This window comes from Centruroides sculpturatus, unplaced genomic scaffold (assembly GCF_000671375.1).
Source record: "Centruroides sculpturatus isolate CEXI.00-Female unplaced genomic scaffold, Cexi_2.0 scaffold824, whole genome shotgun sequence".
NCBI classification, from domain to species: Eukaryota; Metazoa; Arthropoda; class Arachnida; order Scorpiones; family Buthidae; genus Centruroides; species Centruroides sculpturatus.
The window spans coordinates 41157-59486 of record NW_019385313.1 but is presented as its reverse complement, the minus strand read 5'-3'; the positions used below and the strand labels follow the sequence as shown (position 1 = coordinate 59486).

The 18330-nt window shown below is 24.5% G+C and overlaps 1 protein-coding gene across 1 annotated transcript in view; it reads right to left on the bottom strand.

Moving 5' to 3' along the window:
• LOC111637513 (sodium channel protein para-like) overlaps positions 1–18330 on the bottom strand; it is a 179834-nt gene that overhangs the window by 125809 nt on the left and 35695 nt on the right. The window contains exons 6-8 of the mRNA XM_023383020.1: positions 11464–11619; positions 8601–8745; positions 5620–5820 (exon numbers count right to left, since the gene is read on the bottom strand). Of these exons, the coding sequence (XP_023238788.1) occupies positions 5620–5820; positions 8601–8745; positions 11464–11619 (502 nt within the window). The remainder of the gene's footprint in view (positions 1–5619; positions 5821–8600; positions 8746–11463; positions 11620–18330) is intronic.

Sequence of the window (18330 nt, the reverse complement as noted above, 5' to 3'; positions counted from 1 at the left end):
GTTTTAATATTTAAATTAATGAATTTGAAAAATTACATTTATAAGGAACAATCATTTCTAAAATTAGTTTTAAAATTTATCAAAGAATAGTTAAAAACTACAAACTATCTAATAATATTAATTACTTTCATATAAAATAACTAATATGAAATGATTGTTTTAAAATAAAATTTTAAAATATTTTATAATAATGAATATTTATTATTTAGATTAAACAGACTTAAAATATTAAAGAATTTGTAAATAGTGATACATTTTACTATATACTTCTGTTTGCACTAAAGCAGGGGTTTCAACCTTTTTTTCATGTGTTTTTCATGTAACAGTTTTAAGAAAAAATTTTTTCTATCAACCCTCCGTATATATGATATATGATAAAAAATATATATGATATATATATTTTTATATATATATCATATATTATTTTTTAATAAACCTTTTATAATTGGTAAGTTTTGAAAATGACAGTGAAAATATTTTCAAGAAATTTTTAAATGATTGTATTTATACATATGTAATTTCCTCATCAACCCCTTTTCAAACTTTCATTGACCCCTAAGGGATTAAATACTGGCCCATTGGAAAGTCCTATGCTAAAGATTACTATTCAACTGATATAACTACATTTTATTTATGCATGTTTACAAAATTTTTTGTTTGTTAACATACATTCTATTCAACTTAATAATCTAACAATTATTGAGTTAAGTCAATATATTGGAACACATACTGGAGCACTGGAACAACAGCAATAGATTACCTTCACAAAGTGACAAAAAATATATATAGATTTAAATCTAGTTGTTATATCTTTTATAAAGATAGCTAATATTACTAATATTACTATTATTTAATTTATTTGATACACATGGTTGAATTCCATATATAATTTGAAGTCCATAATTAATACATTATGGATTCAAATTTTACTTAGAAAATGCAAACATTATAATTTATTTCTTTATGCATGTAAATTTATTCATGTAATTCCATGCACAGAAAGCTAGAACTTCTTTAAGTAAGTTTCACAAAACTTTTTTACATATTTTCTAGCAGTTTCTTGAGAGAACAAACATTTTCAGCCATGTTTAATGGCCTTCTTCAGGTTCTATAGCATTGTCAGTTAACAAAAATTCAAAATCTGTTATTGTTTACAAAAAGTTTCCTATTTCCTCTGATGTCATTGTTTAAACAGGAGATTAAAAGACAGACAAAATTGAAAAAATTAACAAAATAGATGTGAGGATGGATATCAAAATAAGCGACTATTGCTACAAGAATAAAATAAGATGATTAAATAAGTAAAAAAACAATTATCTCAATTTATCTACTTATTTAATCTTCTTATCTTATTCTTGTAGCAATAGTCACTTATTTTGATATCCATCCTCACATCTACATTCATTCATTCATTCATTCATTTTTATTTACTATGTACTGTCAAGTACATTCCTGGTCCTGCATGGAGCATTACCAGGAGATAAACAATACAAATACATTACAATATATATTCGTAGAGAAAATTAAATAATATTAAGTTGTAGTAATGGTAAATAAAAAATAAAAATAAATAGATAAAATTGTTGAGGGACATTGATAGGACGATCACAATTTAACTACACCACACTCTCTTCAACCTTAAATGACCAGTAAAATATTTTAAAATACTACAAACATTTTCAACCGTTATTTCTGGTCTTCTTCAGGCAGAAAGTTCCGAGATTTGAATATCCGTTGTGCTTGAAAAAATTTAAATTATTCTTAGAACGTATGAACCGACGTGTATAGACATTCATACTGTGTGTGTGTACTATGCATAGCTTATACAAATGAAATAATATATTTTTTACCACACACATATAAAAAAACCTTGGAGATCCGGATTAAATAGGGTCTTTCCGTTTATAGTAGAGCTTCCAAGCGTTGGAAATATTAATAGCATCTTTGGAATTGATGCAGTTATTATGTAGCCCAGCTTTGTATATTTCGAGAGTTTCCAGCGAATGTATATGTTCTCTTTGGCTTGATATATTAATTATTTGGGTGTTATGCAAGTCCGCTCTTATGCCCAGGGTCGAAGCATAAGTACACAAGGCAGTGGTGCCCCTGTTATGTTCAATGTCATATCTGTGTTCCCTTAGATGCTTATCTAGAGAACGTATCATAGAGACAATATATACACAATTTAACTATTAACATTTACATAGATATAAAGTTGTTATAAATTTTCATGATTAATATATATNGCATGAACACACGTGTATAGACATTCATACTGTGTGTGTGTACTATGCATAGCTTATACAAATGAAATAATATATTTTTTACCACACACATATAAAAAAACCTTGGAGATCCGGATTAAATAGGGTCTTTCCGTTTATAGTAGAGCTTCCAAGCGTTGGAAATATTAATAGCATCTTTGGAATTGATGCAGTTATTATGTAGCCCAGCTTTGTATATTTCGAGAGTTTCCAGCGAATGTATATGTTCTCTTTGGCTTGATATATTAATTATTTGGGTGTTATGCAAGTCCGCTCTTATGCCCAGGGTCGAAGCATAAGTACACAAGGCAGTGGTGCCCCTGTTATGTTCAATGTCATATCTGTGTTCCCTTAGATGCTTATCTAGAGAACGTATCATAGAGACAATATATACACAATTTAACTATTAACATTTACATAGATATAAAGTTGTTATAAATTTTCATGATTAATATATATTTAATTAATAAATATCTTGGTGATTGAGTACTTATAGATTAAGAAAATGAACAGGCTCACATGTGGGTATTTTGTTAATTTTTTCAATTTTATCTGTCTTTTAATCTCCCGTTTGAACAATGACATCAGAGGAAATAAGAAACTTTTTGTAAACAATAACATCTTTTGAATTTTTGTTAACTGACAATGCTATAGAACCTGAAGAAGGCCATTAAACATGGCCAAAAACATTTGTTCTCTCAAGAAACTGCTAGAAAATGTGTAAAAAGGTTTTGTGAAACTTATTTAAAGAAGTTCTAGCTTTCTGTGCATAGAATTATTTNTAGAGACAATATATACACAATTTAACTATTAACATTTACATAGATATAAAGTTGTTATAAATTTTCATGATTAATATATATTTAATTAATAAATATCTTGGTGATTGAGTACTTATAGATTAAGAAAATGAACAGGCTCACATGTGGGTATTTTGTTAATTTTTTCAATTTTATCTGTCTTTTAATCTCCCGTTTGAACAATGACATCAGAGGAAATAAGAAACTTTTTGTAAACAATAACATCTTTTGAATTTTTGTTAACTGACAATGCTATAGAACCTGAAGAAGGCCATTAAACATGGCCAAAAACATTTGTTCTCTCAAGAAACTGCTAGAAAATGTGTAAAAAGGTTTTGTGAAACTTATTTATTAATATAATTATTTTAAAATTTTCCAGAAAAATTATTTATTTTTTGACATTCAGTAATTTAATTTCATAAATGATCTTTAATCAAATAGTTAATTCAATATGAATTTATGTATTTCAAATAAATTTAAGAATTACAAATTGAATATACAGATTATAATATAGAAAATATTGCATAAAGAAATTAAATATTTAAAAATTCCATTTTATTTGCTGTATTTTATTTTGTATCTATTGTTATTTAAGCATAATGTAAGTTATATAAATAATTATTCTAGTATCTATTCTATTTCAGTTAACTAAAATCTTCTTACGTGAATACTGGAAAACATATAAATTAAAACTCCAAAACCTTTAAACGTCCAGTAGTACAATTTAATAATAAACAAACGTTTTCGACCAAAAGTATGGTCAAAAACGTTTGTTTATTATTAAATTCAGTACTACTGGACGTTTAAAGGTTTTGGAGTTTTAATTTATTTCAGTTAATATTGATTTTTAAAAAACATGTTTTCCTAATGCAAAACAAATATATACATATATATTTCTTTTTGTAAGAAAAGCATTTAAAATTTTTATAGATAATTAATAACATAATACTTATATTATCTTCTTAACTCACCTGAGAAAATCTAACACAAAATAAGTAATAAAAGTATATAAATTATATGCATTTATAATCTTAATGTATATTCTTATTCTCAACAAAGTAAAATCAACAAGCAGAATAATAGTAATTAGAGTCCAAATTAACCAAGACTCTGCATTATCTGAGAAAAAATGAGGAAGCATACTTTGTCAATGAAGACAAGCAAACACACTATGGTATCATCAAATGTTCATTGAACAAATGTTGGCTAAATAATGCATGATACTCAAAAGAGTCTCTAGAAGTTTAAATAAAATTTACTGTGGTGACTTCTCACAACAATACAAATTTAAAAAAAAGATTTTAAAATTTTAATCTAGATTTACATTTATTTAATAAATATAGTTGTAAATAAAATAAAAACTATCTTATTGTATAATTTAAATCATTATATTCAATAAGTATATTTAACCTAAAAATAAAGTACATTGTACATGTTAAAGCATCCAAATCAAATTTATTTCATAATTTACCAAATATTCTGTGTTCTGAGTTTATGATTATCTGAGGTACCCTAGTCCATATTACCCTAGATAATCAGACCTCTACTATATATTCATTTATATTTTTATTTTCTATTTTTTCCTTCAGGATGACATTGTATTAATATATCAACTAAATTTTAAATAAATTAAAAACAGATATAGATAATATCTGTTTTTAATTTTGAATTTCAACTTGCTTTTTTCTAAAAATTATTAATAATATAATAAAACTAATCAAGCTATTTTATATTCAATTATAAAATCTCAAAATAAAATTCAAAATCTTATATAAATTTATATTTATTACATATTATTATTTAAAATTATCACTTTTGTATTATATCAGTTTCTTAAAAACTAAAAATAATTCTATATTTAAATTAATTTATTTATTTTTTTCATGAACTATTCCTTTATTTTTGTTATTAGCTTTTTTCATTGACTCAATAGACGTTTTTGATAGCTCAATTTATAAAATAAAAACATTTTCATAAAAAATTTATACAAAGATAAAACTCAGTGGGATCCTTGTTAATAAATTATACTTATATATTATGAATATGCAATTAAAATTATTTTTCATTAATTATATTTGCATAAATTAAACATTCTCTGAAAAATACAAGTCTAAGATTACATTAAATTTAACTTAAAGTATGCTAAATTAAAAATACCATTATAATTTAAACATTATAAAGGTATTAATTATTATTATAAACATTTTCATTATTTTAATTTTGTTTCTATTAATGCCTGTTCTAATATATATCTTTATATAAAATTTCTTTTTATTAACCCATAAAATATCAAAAATCATTTTATAAAATTTTGAATACAATTTTTAGAACTATGTTAATGTTTATCTTTCACATCTAATTAAAATCTCTTTTTTTATATAATTTTGAACATAAATAAATGTAATCATGCAGTCCAGCATCTTAATGATATTTTACATCTTCAATGATTACCTGCTAATCATAATGAAAATTTTACATAATCTTAATGAAAATATCAAAACTTAAGAACACAACATTAGCTAAAAACACTAAATATTTGCTAAACTTGAACATACCTTTCGAACTTTTCCATTTATTCTTGATTTTTGTTCACATATACTTTCACCATCTGCACTTTTTATACTGGCTTTTTCCTTTGTATCTCTTTCTTCCATTCCCTTCTCTTGACCAACAAATAGTTCATAAGATTTACAAGAAAAATCTGATGGACTTTTGACAACATGTTCTCCACGTTTTGCTGCTTCTGCTTCTTCAGCCTAAATAATTACAAAAATATTTAAGTATTCAATAAAGTATTAATCTATTTTTAAGTATAAAATTTCAAACAATTATAATCATATAAATTAAGTGGAATTTAAGATTGATTATAATATAATATATCATATAGTTCATATTTTTTTCAGAGATAGGTATAGTTAGGTTGATTTAAATAATCCAACTATCTAGTTATAGTCTAAATTGCTTAATATTGGATTAATTAATTGGCCTCATAGTAGCACAATAAGAATCCAGCTTTAAAATTTGATTAGAGAAGGTTTTTTTATATTAAATATGTGCAGAGTAATAAAATACTGTATTTATGCATGTATAAGCCACACCCTGTTTCTGAAACAATATACAAGTATCCCTTGTACAGCATGGTAGTTACATTCCAAAAAGATGTGTAACACTGCACTTTTTTGGAATGTAACTATAAGAAACTATCACTATATGTTTCTTAAACTTATGAACTGTGTTACACACTGTGCTATAAGAAACAAAGGACTAATGCAAAACATAGGGTTACATTCCAGAAGTTAGAAAAAGTATATTCTTCTTTCTTGTTACTAAGAGAAATGTGTTTATTAAAGCAATCAATAATTTATTTCCAATCAATAATTAATTAACAATCACAATTAAAAGTACTGTATTATGTGTCAATATTAATTTTAGTAAAACAGGGGCATTTTCTTCTTACAAAGTATTGTCATCTCAGCTTTTTTTATTGATTTTGATCAGATATATCAGCAGTATTTTCATATTTTTTATTTTTATCATCAAAAATTTTTTATGGATGACGAAATAAAAATATGTTATTAATCAAAAATTTGTTCCAGTAGGTTGCATTTGTTCAGTTGTTAGCAAGTAAAACCTATAGTTAAAAAAGGTTTAATAACAGTTATTTAAAAATGTTTAAATAAACTTTACTAAATATGAAAATTAATCTACAAAAAGAAAACACAGCAACAGTCTTAAGGGCTAAAGTCTAAAAGCAATGACAGTCGTATGGCACCTAGTTGATAGGAAAGTTAGGACAAGGAAGAAAAAAATTGCACTATCAGTTTTCATTAAAGTAAGCCTGACAAAAAGCACATTAATATAGCTGTATGCCATATTATATTTTAAGTTTAGTTCATAGTCTTTAGCATATTTCCTTTGTTCTTCATAGTTTCCACTTTCCAGTACCTTCTGATTTTCTTAATTACTCTTTCCCTTTGGAAGTGAGGCCCACTTCCTGAAATTGTCAAACAATGAATGTGAAGTTTCTTGAGGGCACACATGGGGAGAAAGAGTCACTTTTTGGCTGGTCCTTGAAGTGAGAGGACAAACAGGAGAATAGGGAGAGTTCTTGAGTACCCAAAAGATGGGTGAAGCCTATTTGGAGGAAGAAAAACTCCTAAACTTCTTGAACTAATGTTAGTATTGAAATTGGTGTCTCAACATGACGAGTTTTGGGCTCAGATGGACACATAATGACTTGGACTAGAAATTTATAAAAACCATCTTGGACTAAGGAAATGTGAACAGANTTGTAGAATAAAAATTATAAAATAGAATCATTCAATGCAAATCTGGTACCATTAGTTTGGCAGAATCTGCATATAGTGGGCCTAGTGTAAGTTTAATTCATGTTGCAAAAATATTAGTGCAGTTCTTTATTAATCTTTAATTAAAGTTATTAAAATCATCGTCTCAACATGACGAGTTTTGGGCTCAGATGGACACATAATGACTTGGACTAGAAATTTATAAAAACCATCTTGGACTAAGGAAATGTGAACAGAAGTGTGAATTGTGCCCAAAGAAGTTTCCACGTGGTCCCTCATGACAGCAGAAAGACATTCATACAATCTGAGTTCTTTAGTCTATTCTGTCCACCATCTTTGATACTTCTTGCCCCTATCATCTGTTTTCCACTTTGTTTTAGTGTAAGTTAGTATTAAGAATTAGTTATAAGAAAATTTTTGGGTAATACATAATCATGAGTTTTTTGTACACATCACAATATTTTGTAATTATCCAGTTGATGACTGTGTTTTGGGTTACTGCTGGAGTATATCCTAGAGTTGGCATTCGTAACTGATCTTATACTTGGTAATATCATACAAAATAAATTGCATTTTTAACATTTACTGTGCATATTTCCTTTTTTTTTTTTCTTTAGGTGTTTACCTTAGTTGGCTAGCAAAAACTCTTTTATATCTCATAATAATTTGAAAACTTCAATATTCTAAAATCCATGGGCAAATTTGAGACAACATGCATGCTTACTTAAATAAATAAAAAAAAATAAAAAAATGAAGGTTACATTTAAAAATTGTGAAATTTTGTACAGAGGATTTCACAAACCATGTTAGAGTAAAACAGGAAGTCATGCTGTATGAGGAGATATAACCAATTTTCAAACCGTGTTAGAGCAAAACCATGTTGTATATTTTTAGAACTATGTTAATGTTTATCTTTCACATCTAATTAAAATCTCTTTTTTTATATAATTTTGAACATAAATAAATGTAATCATGCAGTCCAGCATCTTAATGATATTTTACATCTTCAATGATTACCTGCTAATCATAATGAAAATTTTACATAATCTTAATGAAAATATCAAAANAAATAGTTTATAATCTTACAAGTTGAAGAGTTTATGAATACATTATTATGAATTCTGATATAACATTTAAATTCTTTACATAAATATTTCTTCAATGTTACATATTGAAAAAATATATAAATCATTATTTATATTTCATTAAAATTTTTTAAAATCACTTACCAACTGATATAAATTTTCCCAAAAATCTTGTGTCATTAGCCTAAAAGCACCAAGAAGTGCCCAACCAAAATTATCAAAACTCGTGTAACCATAATTGGGATTAGTTCCATACCCCTGAATACAAGTATAGTTTTCACTGCACACTCTAAAATAAAAGAAAAAGATATTTTGAATTACATTATTATTATTATTATTTAGTTATTAATAAATAATAAAATAATTAAATATTAAATATCTTAATTCCATTTAATTTTACAACAATATCTTTCTACTTTATCATAAATACTATAGTTTTCCATATTGCTTTCATGCTTGTTTTTATGAACTAAGACTGTTTTTTATTGTTAAAATAGTTTTAAAATACATAAATCATTTTAGTAAAAGAAAAAAATGAAATAGACTAAATTATTTTACAAAAGTAAATAAAATGAGAATTATTGTAATTTGTTAATATGTATAAGCCATAAATTTTATTTAACAGGAATGTTTTCTAACTTCCAATTCAATATCAGCTAAATTCTGAAAACAGTTTCTAAATTAAATGAATTAAAAAATCAGATCTGATTAATAAAATAGAGAAATCAGATTAGATCCAGTGGTAGATTTCCCACTAGGACCAGGACTGGGATACAAAAATTCAAAATAATAAAATAATTTTTTCATTATTTTATTATGTAGAAACAATTCATAAAGGAATTAGTACAAATTAAAAAGTTAAGTAAGAACAAAATAAGACATATCAGTTGAGTAGTATTAATAAATGAATATATTTTGCATGAACAAACATAGTACTAATGATGAATTTCAAACACAACCAGATGCTTTTACATACTACTTCTAGCACTGTTCTTTAATAATTGTTAGATAAACAAAAGAAAACAAACATTTTCGGCCTTGGTGGTCCTCAGGTTACAAAAATTTTTTTTACACTTTTAAATCATCTTGTATGTTTGATAAAGGAATTTTTTTACCAAAGAACTTTTTCACATAAATTCAAATAAACTTAAACAATTAAAATGTGGAGCATTCTACACTTCAATAACTTTATATAAATTAAAATAAGAATTTAAAAAAATGCAAGCTCATTTAAAAGTGTGAAAAATTTTTTGTAACCTTAAGAGGGCCACTAAAGTGGCCAAAAATGTTTCATTTACCTAACATTTATTAAACATCAGTGCTGGAAGTAGTTTGCAAAAGCATCTGGGTGTGTTTGTTGAACTGTTCCAGCCTTTGACAGTTATGATAGGTTTTTAATAGCAAAACCTTTTTCCCTTTCAATATTTAAAAATCTGTAAAAATACAATTATTGTAGAATAAAAATTATAAAATAGAATCATTCAATGCAAATCTGGTACCATTAGTTTGGCAGAATCTGCATATAGTGGGCCTAGTGTAAGTTTAATTCATGTTGCAAAAATATTAGTGCAGTTCTTTATTAATCTTTAATTAATTTTATTAAAATCATCAATACAGCCATGAATCACAAACAATCTATCATTAGCATCTACTCCTCTACATCTCATAAAATAACAAAACTTTGTTAACAGAAAAATGATTGTCCAAACAAAAACATGAAGATAGAATCCTCTAGTTCTCATCTCGCAATTTTTAATCTCCTTGACATAATTATTTTTTAGAAAGCAAAGAGAACACAAATTTAGCAAAACACAACAACAAAAACACATACTATTTTCCATGATTTGTTTGAAAACTAAATGAAAAAGCATTTAAAATTCAAGAAAAATTTACTATACTAATATACTGCAAATATGTATTAAAAAAACTGGATATTTTCCAAAGTAAGTTTATGAGGAAACAATTTAATAATATGCCTGAGCAGGATGAGATTAAGAAATCTATCAGGAAAAATAATCTAAAATATTCCTCTGACCATTTGTGTTCTTGTGATAAGATAAGAAAATAAATCAGAAAATCTAGTTATTAAATAATACCATGAATATTTGATCCATTTACTTGGAATCTATCAATATAAAAAATTCAAGAACTAATTGAATTTAAAATATAAGAAAGAATGCATATGTAAATTGAAAACAAAATGAAATGACTGATTTATGGAGGTTTAAAACAACTAAATTACTTTATCCAACATTCAAACCTGAATATTGGATCCTGAACTGAAAAAAATTCTGGCCACATTTCTGTTTTGCAATATCTTGTATAATTGAAAATGTTTTTGTCCAGTGAATAAAATGTTAAAAAGGAAAGAAACAGATCTGACTTATGTTCAACTGAAGGCATTAGAACTAAATTGGTATTAAACTGTACATTGAAAATTTAGCTAAAAGCTAGAGTACTAAATATAGGGATTCTATTGTATGAAAATAAATGTAAAGTATGTTATTATTTTAAATTTTGTTTGAAAGGTAATTAGAAAAAGATAAACTATTAAAAAAATGTTCTTTAGGTAATCATTTCTAAGGAAAGGTTAAGAAACACTAATATAAAAAAAAAGACATCAGAAAATAGCAAATAATAGTCATATAATAATTTAAAATCAGCAGTCACTTCATATAAATACTTAAAAATGACAGAATAGAAAAATATTTAGCATATAAAGCATTTATTAATATTTCTAATTTATATATATTTTCACTAATTAGAATAATGACTAAAGATTGTTATATTTTGTTTGTCTAAACAATCTTCTGTTTCACTTATTTTGTTTACAAACTATTTGTAAAAACTAATAGTAAATAGTTTATAATCTTACAAGTTGAAGAGTTTATGAATACATTATTATGAATTCTGATATAACATTTAAATTCTTTACATAAATATTTCTTCAATGTTACATATTGAAAAAATATATAAATCATTATTTATATTTCATTAAAATTTTTTAAAATCACTTACCAACTGATATAAATTTTCCCAAAAATCTTGTGTCATTAGCCTAAAAGCACCAAGAAGTGCCCAACCAAAATTATCAAAACTCGTGTAACCATAATTGGGATTAGTTCCATACCCCTGAATACAAGTATAGTTTTCACTGCACACTCTAAAATAAAAGAAAAAGATATTTTGAATTACATTATTATTATTATTATTTAGTTATTAATAAATAATAAAATAATTAAATATTAAATATCTTAATTCCATTTAATTTTACAACAATATCTTTCTACTTTATCATAAATACTATAGTTTTCCATATTGCTTTCATGCTTGTTTTTATGAACTAAGACTGTTTTTTATTGTTAAAATAGTTTTAAAATACATAAATCATTTTAGTAAAAGAAAAAAATGAAATAGACTAAATTATTTTACAAAAGTAAATAAAATGAGAATTATTGTAATTTGTTAATATGTATAAGCCATAAATTTTATTTAACAGGAATGTTTTCTAACTTCCAATTCAATATCAGCTAAATTCTGAAAACAGTTTCTAAATTAAATGAATTAAAATTAAAATTTTAATTAGAATTTAAAATAAAATTTAATTAAAACCTGTTTTCAGAATGCATCTGATATTGAACCTGGATGTTTAAAAATGTACCTGTTACATTATGACTTCTTTCATTTATTTTATTTATTTGTTTTTTTTTTTTGCTTTTGTTTTGAATGAATGAAGTATTATAATCTCTGAATAGAAACTATTTTAATAAACACAACTTAAATGCATAAAATTACCATATAAAAAAGTATTTTAAAGAATAACTATAAAATCATAAAAACAAAATATTAATTAAAAATGAACAATTTCCTTAGAAACATTGAAAACTTATTATTTATCAAGAAAATAAGTATTATTACAAAAAGAAAAAAAATTATAGTAAATACCATATTTATTTTAATAAACTGCATGCATCTATGTTTTTTTCATCTTGAAGCTGCACTGTTTATCAGCATGCACTTAGAATTAGAGGATGACTATTATTTCTATTCTTTGAGAATTGGGTATGACTATTATTTCAGAGTGACTATTAATGGAATAAATCCAGTAACTTTTTTCACTTTATTATTACTCAAACAACAATACAGAGTCTTGATCTCTGCGCTGAGCATATGCAAGTCTTCTTGTAAAAGCGCAGATGCCTTTCACAAGTTTGATTCCCACTAATTTTACAAACCTGAAGAAGACTGGAGTACGGTCAAAAACGTTTGTTTTTCTATTAAATGTGTCAATAATGGACTTTTAAGGTTTACAAGAGTTAATTATTTGCAATCCAATACTTATGTAGGAAGCTATTTAAGTGCAAGTCTTCTTGTACAAGTTGGATGCAACATTATATTTTAAAGTTCTGTTCTATTTTTAAATATTGTTCTTTTTTGTATCCTAGTTATAAAACCTGATGATGTCCATTGAATATGGAAGAAAACATTTATTTTCATTACAATAATTCAATTTTTGCTGAAGTTCAAAATTTACAAATATAAACCTGCTTTGGGTTTGAAATTATAATTTGGGAATTTCGAATTGTATAATTTCAAACCTGAAGCAGTTTATAAAATAAACTAAAACATTTGTTATACAAACTCTTCATGTTGGAAAATTATGTAGTGTTGATTTTCTTACCAATTTTTACTGGTTTTGGGTGTCTGTGTTTGTTTATTTGCATATTAGGCCAGTATTTCTAGCAGTGGCTTTAATGAAACAGTCATCAAAATAACAGAAAAGAATATTTATAACTTTATATATCAAGTTTTAATATTTTAATTTATTTATATTCATCTTACTTCAATACCAATCAGTATTATCAATTACACTATAAATTTATAAAAAGTATGGAATTTAACCCATGTAAATATGGAAAATGGAAAAATATAAGTAATTTAACTAATGTTGGAAAAACTACAGTAATCTTTTTCTTTGTTATTATTGGGAAATGAGATACTTAAATTCAATAACACAGTGAATACATTTGTTTGCTCTTTGCACCAAGCTTAGCACATTTTCATGGCCATTGTAGCCAACGTGTTAGGCAATCTTCTAAGAAATTCTACACTGACATAAAAAGAAAATGTGCATAGAAGCATGATTTCAGACACATTAAATTTGAAAAAATGTATAAATAATTAATCTCTTTAAACACTTCATATTATCTATCTTAATATAGTAATTTCGAAAGCCAAGTGAATAAGAGACTAGGCACTAGGCACAAAAATTATACAATGTAGATTCAAGCCATTGCAATTTTAATTTGTAATTTAGTTTAATCATGATTTTCATCTTGAATCATTAAAAATATATTAAAATACACAATATTCAAATTTTACAAAAACTGGAAAAATATTTTAGCATAGAAATCTATAATTATGACTTCTTAAAGAATATAAATAAAACTCATGTTAAATAAATAAATAAAATAAAAAATATTTAGCATTAAAGAACTAAACTTCTTATTTGAAGACTGATTTTGTGTGGTTATATTACTTAATTTAAAAGTAACAAATTCACATGCAAAAATATTGCTAATTTTTGTAAAATTTGAAAACTGTATACTTTAAAATATTTTTTATTTATAATTTCAAACTATGTAATCAAGCTAGTATTTTCTCTTATATACTTTGTTTGTTGTTATTAATTTTTGTAGTTTTGTATTTTTTTTGCCTTTAATCATTTTGTGTTCAATATATATCATTAATCTTATGTTACATGTAAAAAAATTTTATGTCACAGCTTTCAAATGTTCTAATTTTCAAATTTATTGTAATTGTAATCCTATTTCTTTTGTATTTATAAAGATGTTATATAATTATAATGTATTAGAAATATTTGTTGTTTAATATTTATTTTCATCTCTATTTTAACATTAACAGATGGTAATCTGAAATTGTTGTTTTTTTTTTAAGGTACTGTATAATATCTTCTTTCTGTCAATCAGTAAAATAAAAGCAACACATTTGAAAAATTCTCCTAATTATTATAAGTAATCCATAGCAATCTAATTATAAAAAAATAGAAATGTATACCAAACACAAATATTTATGGCCAGTTTACTCCCAACTGCATCACACAATTTTGATTTTAAAATACCTGAAATTCTTGATTTATTAATATCTAATTAATTATATTACATAATTAAAAAAACAGCATCCATCATGAAAATACATTTGAGCCATTGCCCAGAAAATGTATCTGCAACTTTGCTGTCTTAAAAAATGGCATAAAACTGCTTCCTGCTTACACAGCATACATAATTACCAAACAAACACTGAGTTATCAAGAGTATGTCAGAATGATTTTACCATTAGAAAATGGTTTAGAAAAAAAAAAACACTTATTTTTGAATTATAAGGAAAATAATGTTTGTGGTCATGGAAAAATGTTGTATCTGCAAGTGTTACTTAAAATGTTTTTCCACAAACATCATAGAGAAAAATTTAAAAGTAAGTAAACTTGCTTTTTCTATGAATCTTTTCTTTTTTTACCTTCATAACATACATTGAGATAAACTGCTTGAAACATTTTGATATGCTCTGGATTGAAAATTTCATAAAAGTGAGGTTTTTTGGGAAATGAGAACAGTACTAGAAAAACATTGTATCTGACTTTAGGTATTATTTATTTTATTTCAAGAGTAAAAAATACAGTATTTTACTTTAAACACAAACAGTAGCTTTTATTTTCTAAACTTTCTACAGTACTAAGAACTGCCTATAATGGTTTCTTCCTCAAATTGCAGGGCCTTGTAGAGCTCAGCATGTCCTTCTTTTAAAAATCTTATCACATTCATGATATCTCATTTCTTTGCTGCTCTTATAAGCAATAGGCCAACATATAGTAGAGACAAAGAAATATATGTTAAATTTTGAAATCTGGACAATACCTCTGCACAAAGTGCACCTCTTCCCTGCTGAGGTAAGAGTTTGTAAGTCTCCCACAATTTCCCATCATGATTCTTGCACATACTGATCACTGTAGAGTCATATGAAGATATTTGAAGCCACATAACAGAGATTATTTTCAGACCTTGATGCACATTTTTATCACAGTTCTATTTTTTCCTCCTGCAGTCATTTTACTTGGCAACATGAAATTAGATACAATGTTTTTCTATGCAATAAATATCTGAACTCACATCTTTAAAAATATGAATACAAATTTTTTTTCAAATGATACCAAAAGATATACCCTTACTTAAGGAATGCATTTTTGTATCAAACTCAATTTCATCAATTTCTTGGATGTGTTTTCTTGTGCAATAACTCAGCACAGACAACTTACAAACACCTGATGTAAACTTCCATCCAGATAAAACTAATAGTATAGCAATACAATACAATTTGAATGTTAACTATATCAACAGCAATAACCCATTCATTTCCTATTCTTTCAAAATGACAACACATTTTGTATCCTTAATAAAACCACAAAACTTAATAACTTTCTTCACTATCTCCTTCCCCATGTTTTCGTTTTCATAACTATCATATTTTGTTTCATTTGAATTATTAATATGAACTATACAGATATTTTAAATATATATTGAGCCTTTGTATAAATCAAAGAAAGCAGAAGTAAAAGATGGAAATTAAAACAATATCATCTATATTAAAAAATCTAAATACAACTTTGTAAAATTATGTAATTAGACAATCTGATTTATAAAATATTCTACAAATATTTAAAAAAAATAATTTCCAATAAAACCCTTCTGTACTAATTATAATACTGTACTATTTAACAAAAAATTGATAATAATAATAAGTGGTTTAATCACTGTTATCAAAGACCATTATATTTACAATTTATTACTAACTTTAATTCATGTTTATATTTCTACTTTGATTATTTAAATTGTCAAAACCATCTTATAGTTTAAAAATTGGTTTTATTTTCAAATAATTAAACATTTTAAAATAAATTATTTTAAATTTGAATAAAATTTTATGTAAAACATTTTCATTACATGATATGTTTATTAATTTTTTTGTGTCTAATATCACACTTAGAACATATCAAACACAATTTTAGTTTCAATGCATTTTTTAATATTTTTCTTAAAAATAAAATTCTACTGAAAACAAAATTTTCAAACCATTATTTAATCCATCTTCAAAATATAATAAATTTAAAAAAATAAAATTAAATGTTTCACATAAAAATCAAATAGGTCATGATGATCAATTGATTTGAATTTATTTCATTAATTTGTAAATTCTTAAAAATTAATTAGGAATGATATAAAAACTAATTTTAAAACTGCAAATTAATTGAAAATTTATAAATAAGTTTTATTTTTTAACTTCATAAAAATAAAAAATAGAATCTTTAAAGAATAGAAAAATAGATTGAAAAATGCTTTATTTATATTTGACTTTGTAATTGTTAAGAAAAGACAATTTAGATTATATTTTGTTAATATAATTGTTCTCAAAATCAGAGTTTAGAATTTTCCTAGTTTCAAAATATTCCATTTATTCTATTTATTTTTTATGTAAACTACAAATTATTCAATTTATAATTTTTAAAATATGTTGTAGTCAAAAACAGCTCAACAATAATCTGCAAATATTTGATGACAAATAATAGATGCATGACTTTCATTTCAAGCAAATAATATACTTTAAAAAGGCAATTTTAAATATAACACTTGCAATTCTTTTCTAACTTTGACTTTTAACATTTTTATTGTGTGTATTTTCTACATAATTATAAAGGAGTTTTAAAATAAAATAATAAAAATTATTTAATATACTGAAGTATATAGTATGTTGGTCTTGTAAAATAAACAGAACTAATAATAATAATAATAATAATCTCAAATTTGTATTTAATATTCATACTTTGTTGTTTTTTAGATTAAATTTTTAATTCATATAATTTGAATTTGTTTTCTGGAGGTCATTGACTGTTCTCTTTATAACTAACATAAACACAACAAAATTAAGAAATAATTATGTATTACATAAATTTGGCAAAATTCTCAATACTACAAACCCTAGCAGGGAAAAAAAATGCCAGAATTTATAGTAATACACATTTATTTAAATTATTTTATTCACATAAATATATATAATACTAAGCAACAAGAGACCACCTTTCTCAATTTTTTTTTATCAAATTTTTATTTCAACATAAACATTTTCAGCCTCCTTTAGTGAACTGCCTGAGATTATTGAAAGAAAAACTAAGAGAGTTTAGTTTTTTCATTCAATATTTTTATGTTCTCTTGTTGCTTAGTAGAAAAATTTCAGCTTTTGGAGGAATCTGCACTATGTATAAAACTCAAAATATAACAGAATTTGAAATATTTCTGAAATTTATCTTTTTTCAATACTGCATTTAAAAAATTTTTGCAAATAAACTGTTGATTTTCAGCTTTTACATTATGAAAATTTGTGAGAGAATTGATTATTTATGACACTATTCTACCCTCTATTTATTATAATAAATTTAAGTCAGATTCTAAAAACACTACTAAATTTTTTTCTGCTTTTCTTAACATTTTAAATCCAAATTAAATTTATCAAATGTTTAATTTGGCACAAGTAAAAATTTTGGGATTTTTAATAGTAATAATGTGTGATACTATTTAAAGCAGCCTTCAGTAAAATTTGAATTAAAAAGTGTTACCTTTTATTACTTATATCTACTGAAGGTATGTAAGCAAAAAATTCAACATAAATATTACTTGAAAATAAGAAAATATAATTTGTGTACATTGTAATTTTATCTTCCCATCTTCATCACCACTTAGATAATCAAATGTCAGTATTCTAAATTTTTTATATTTTATTTATTTCTTTTCATAGATTATATAAT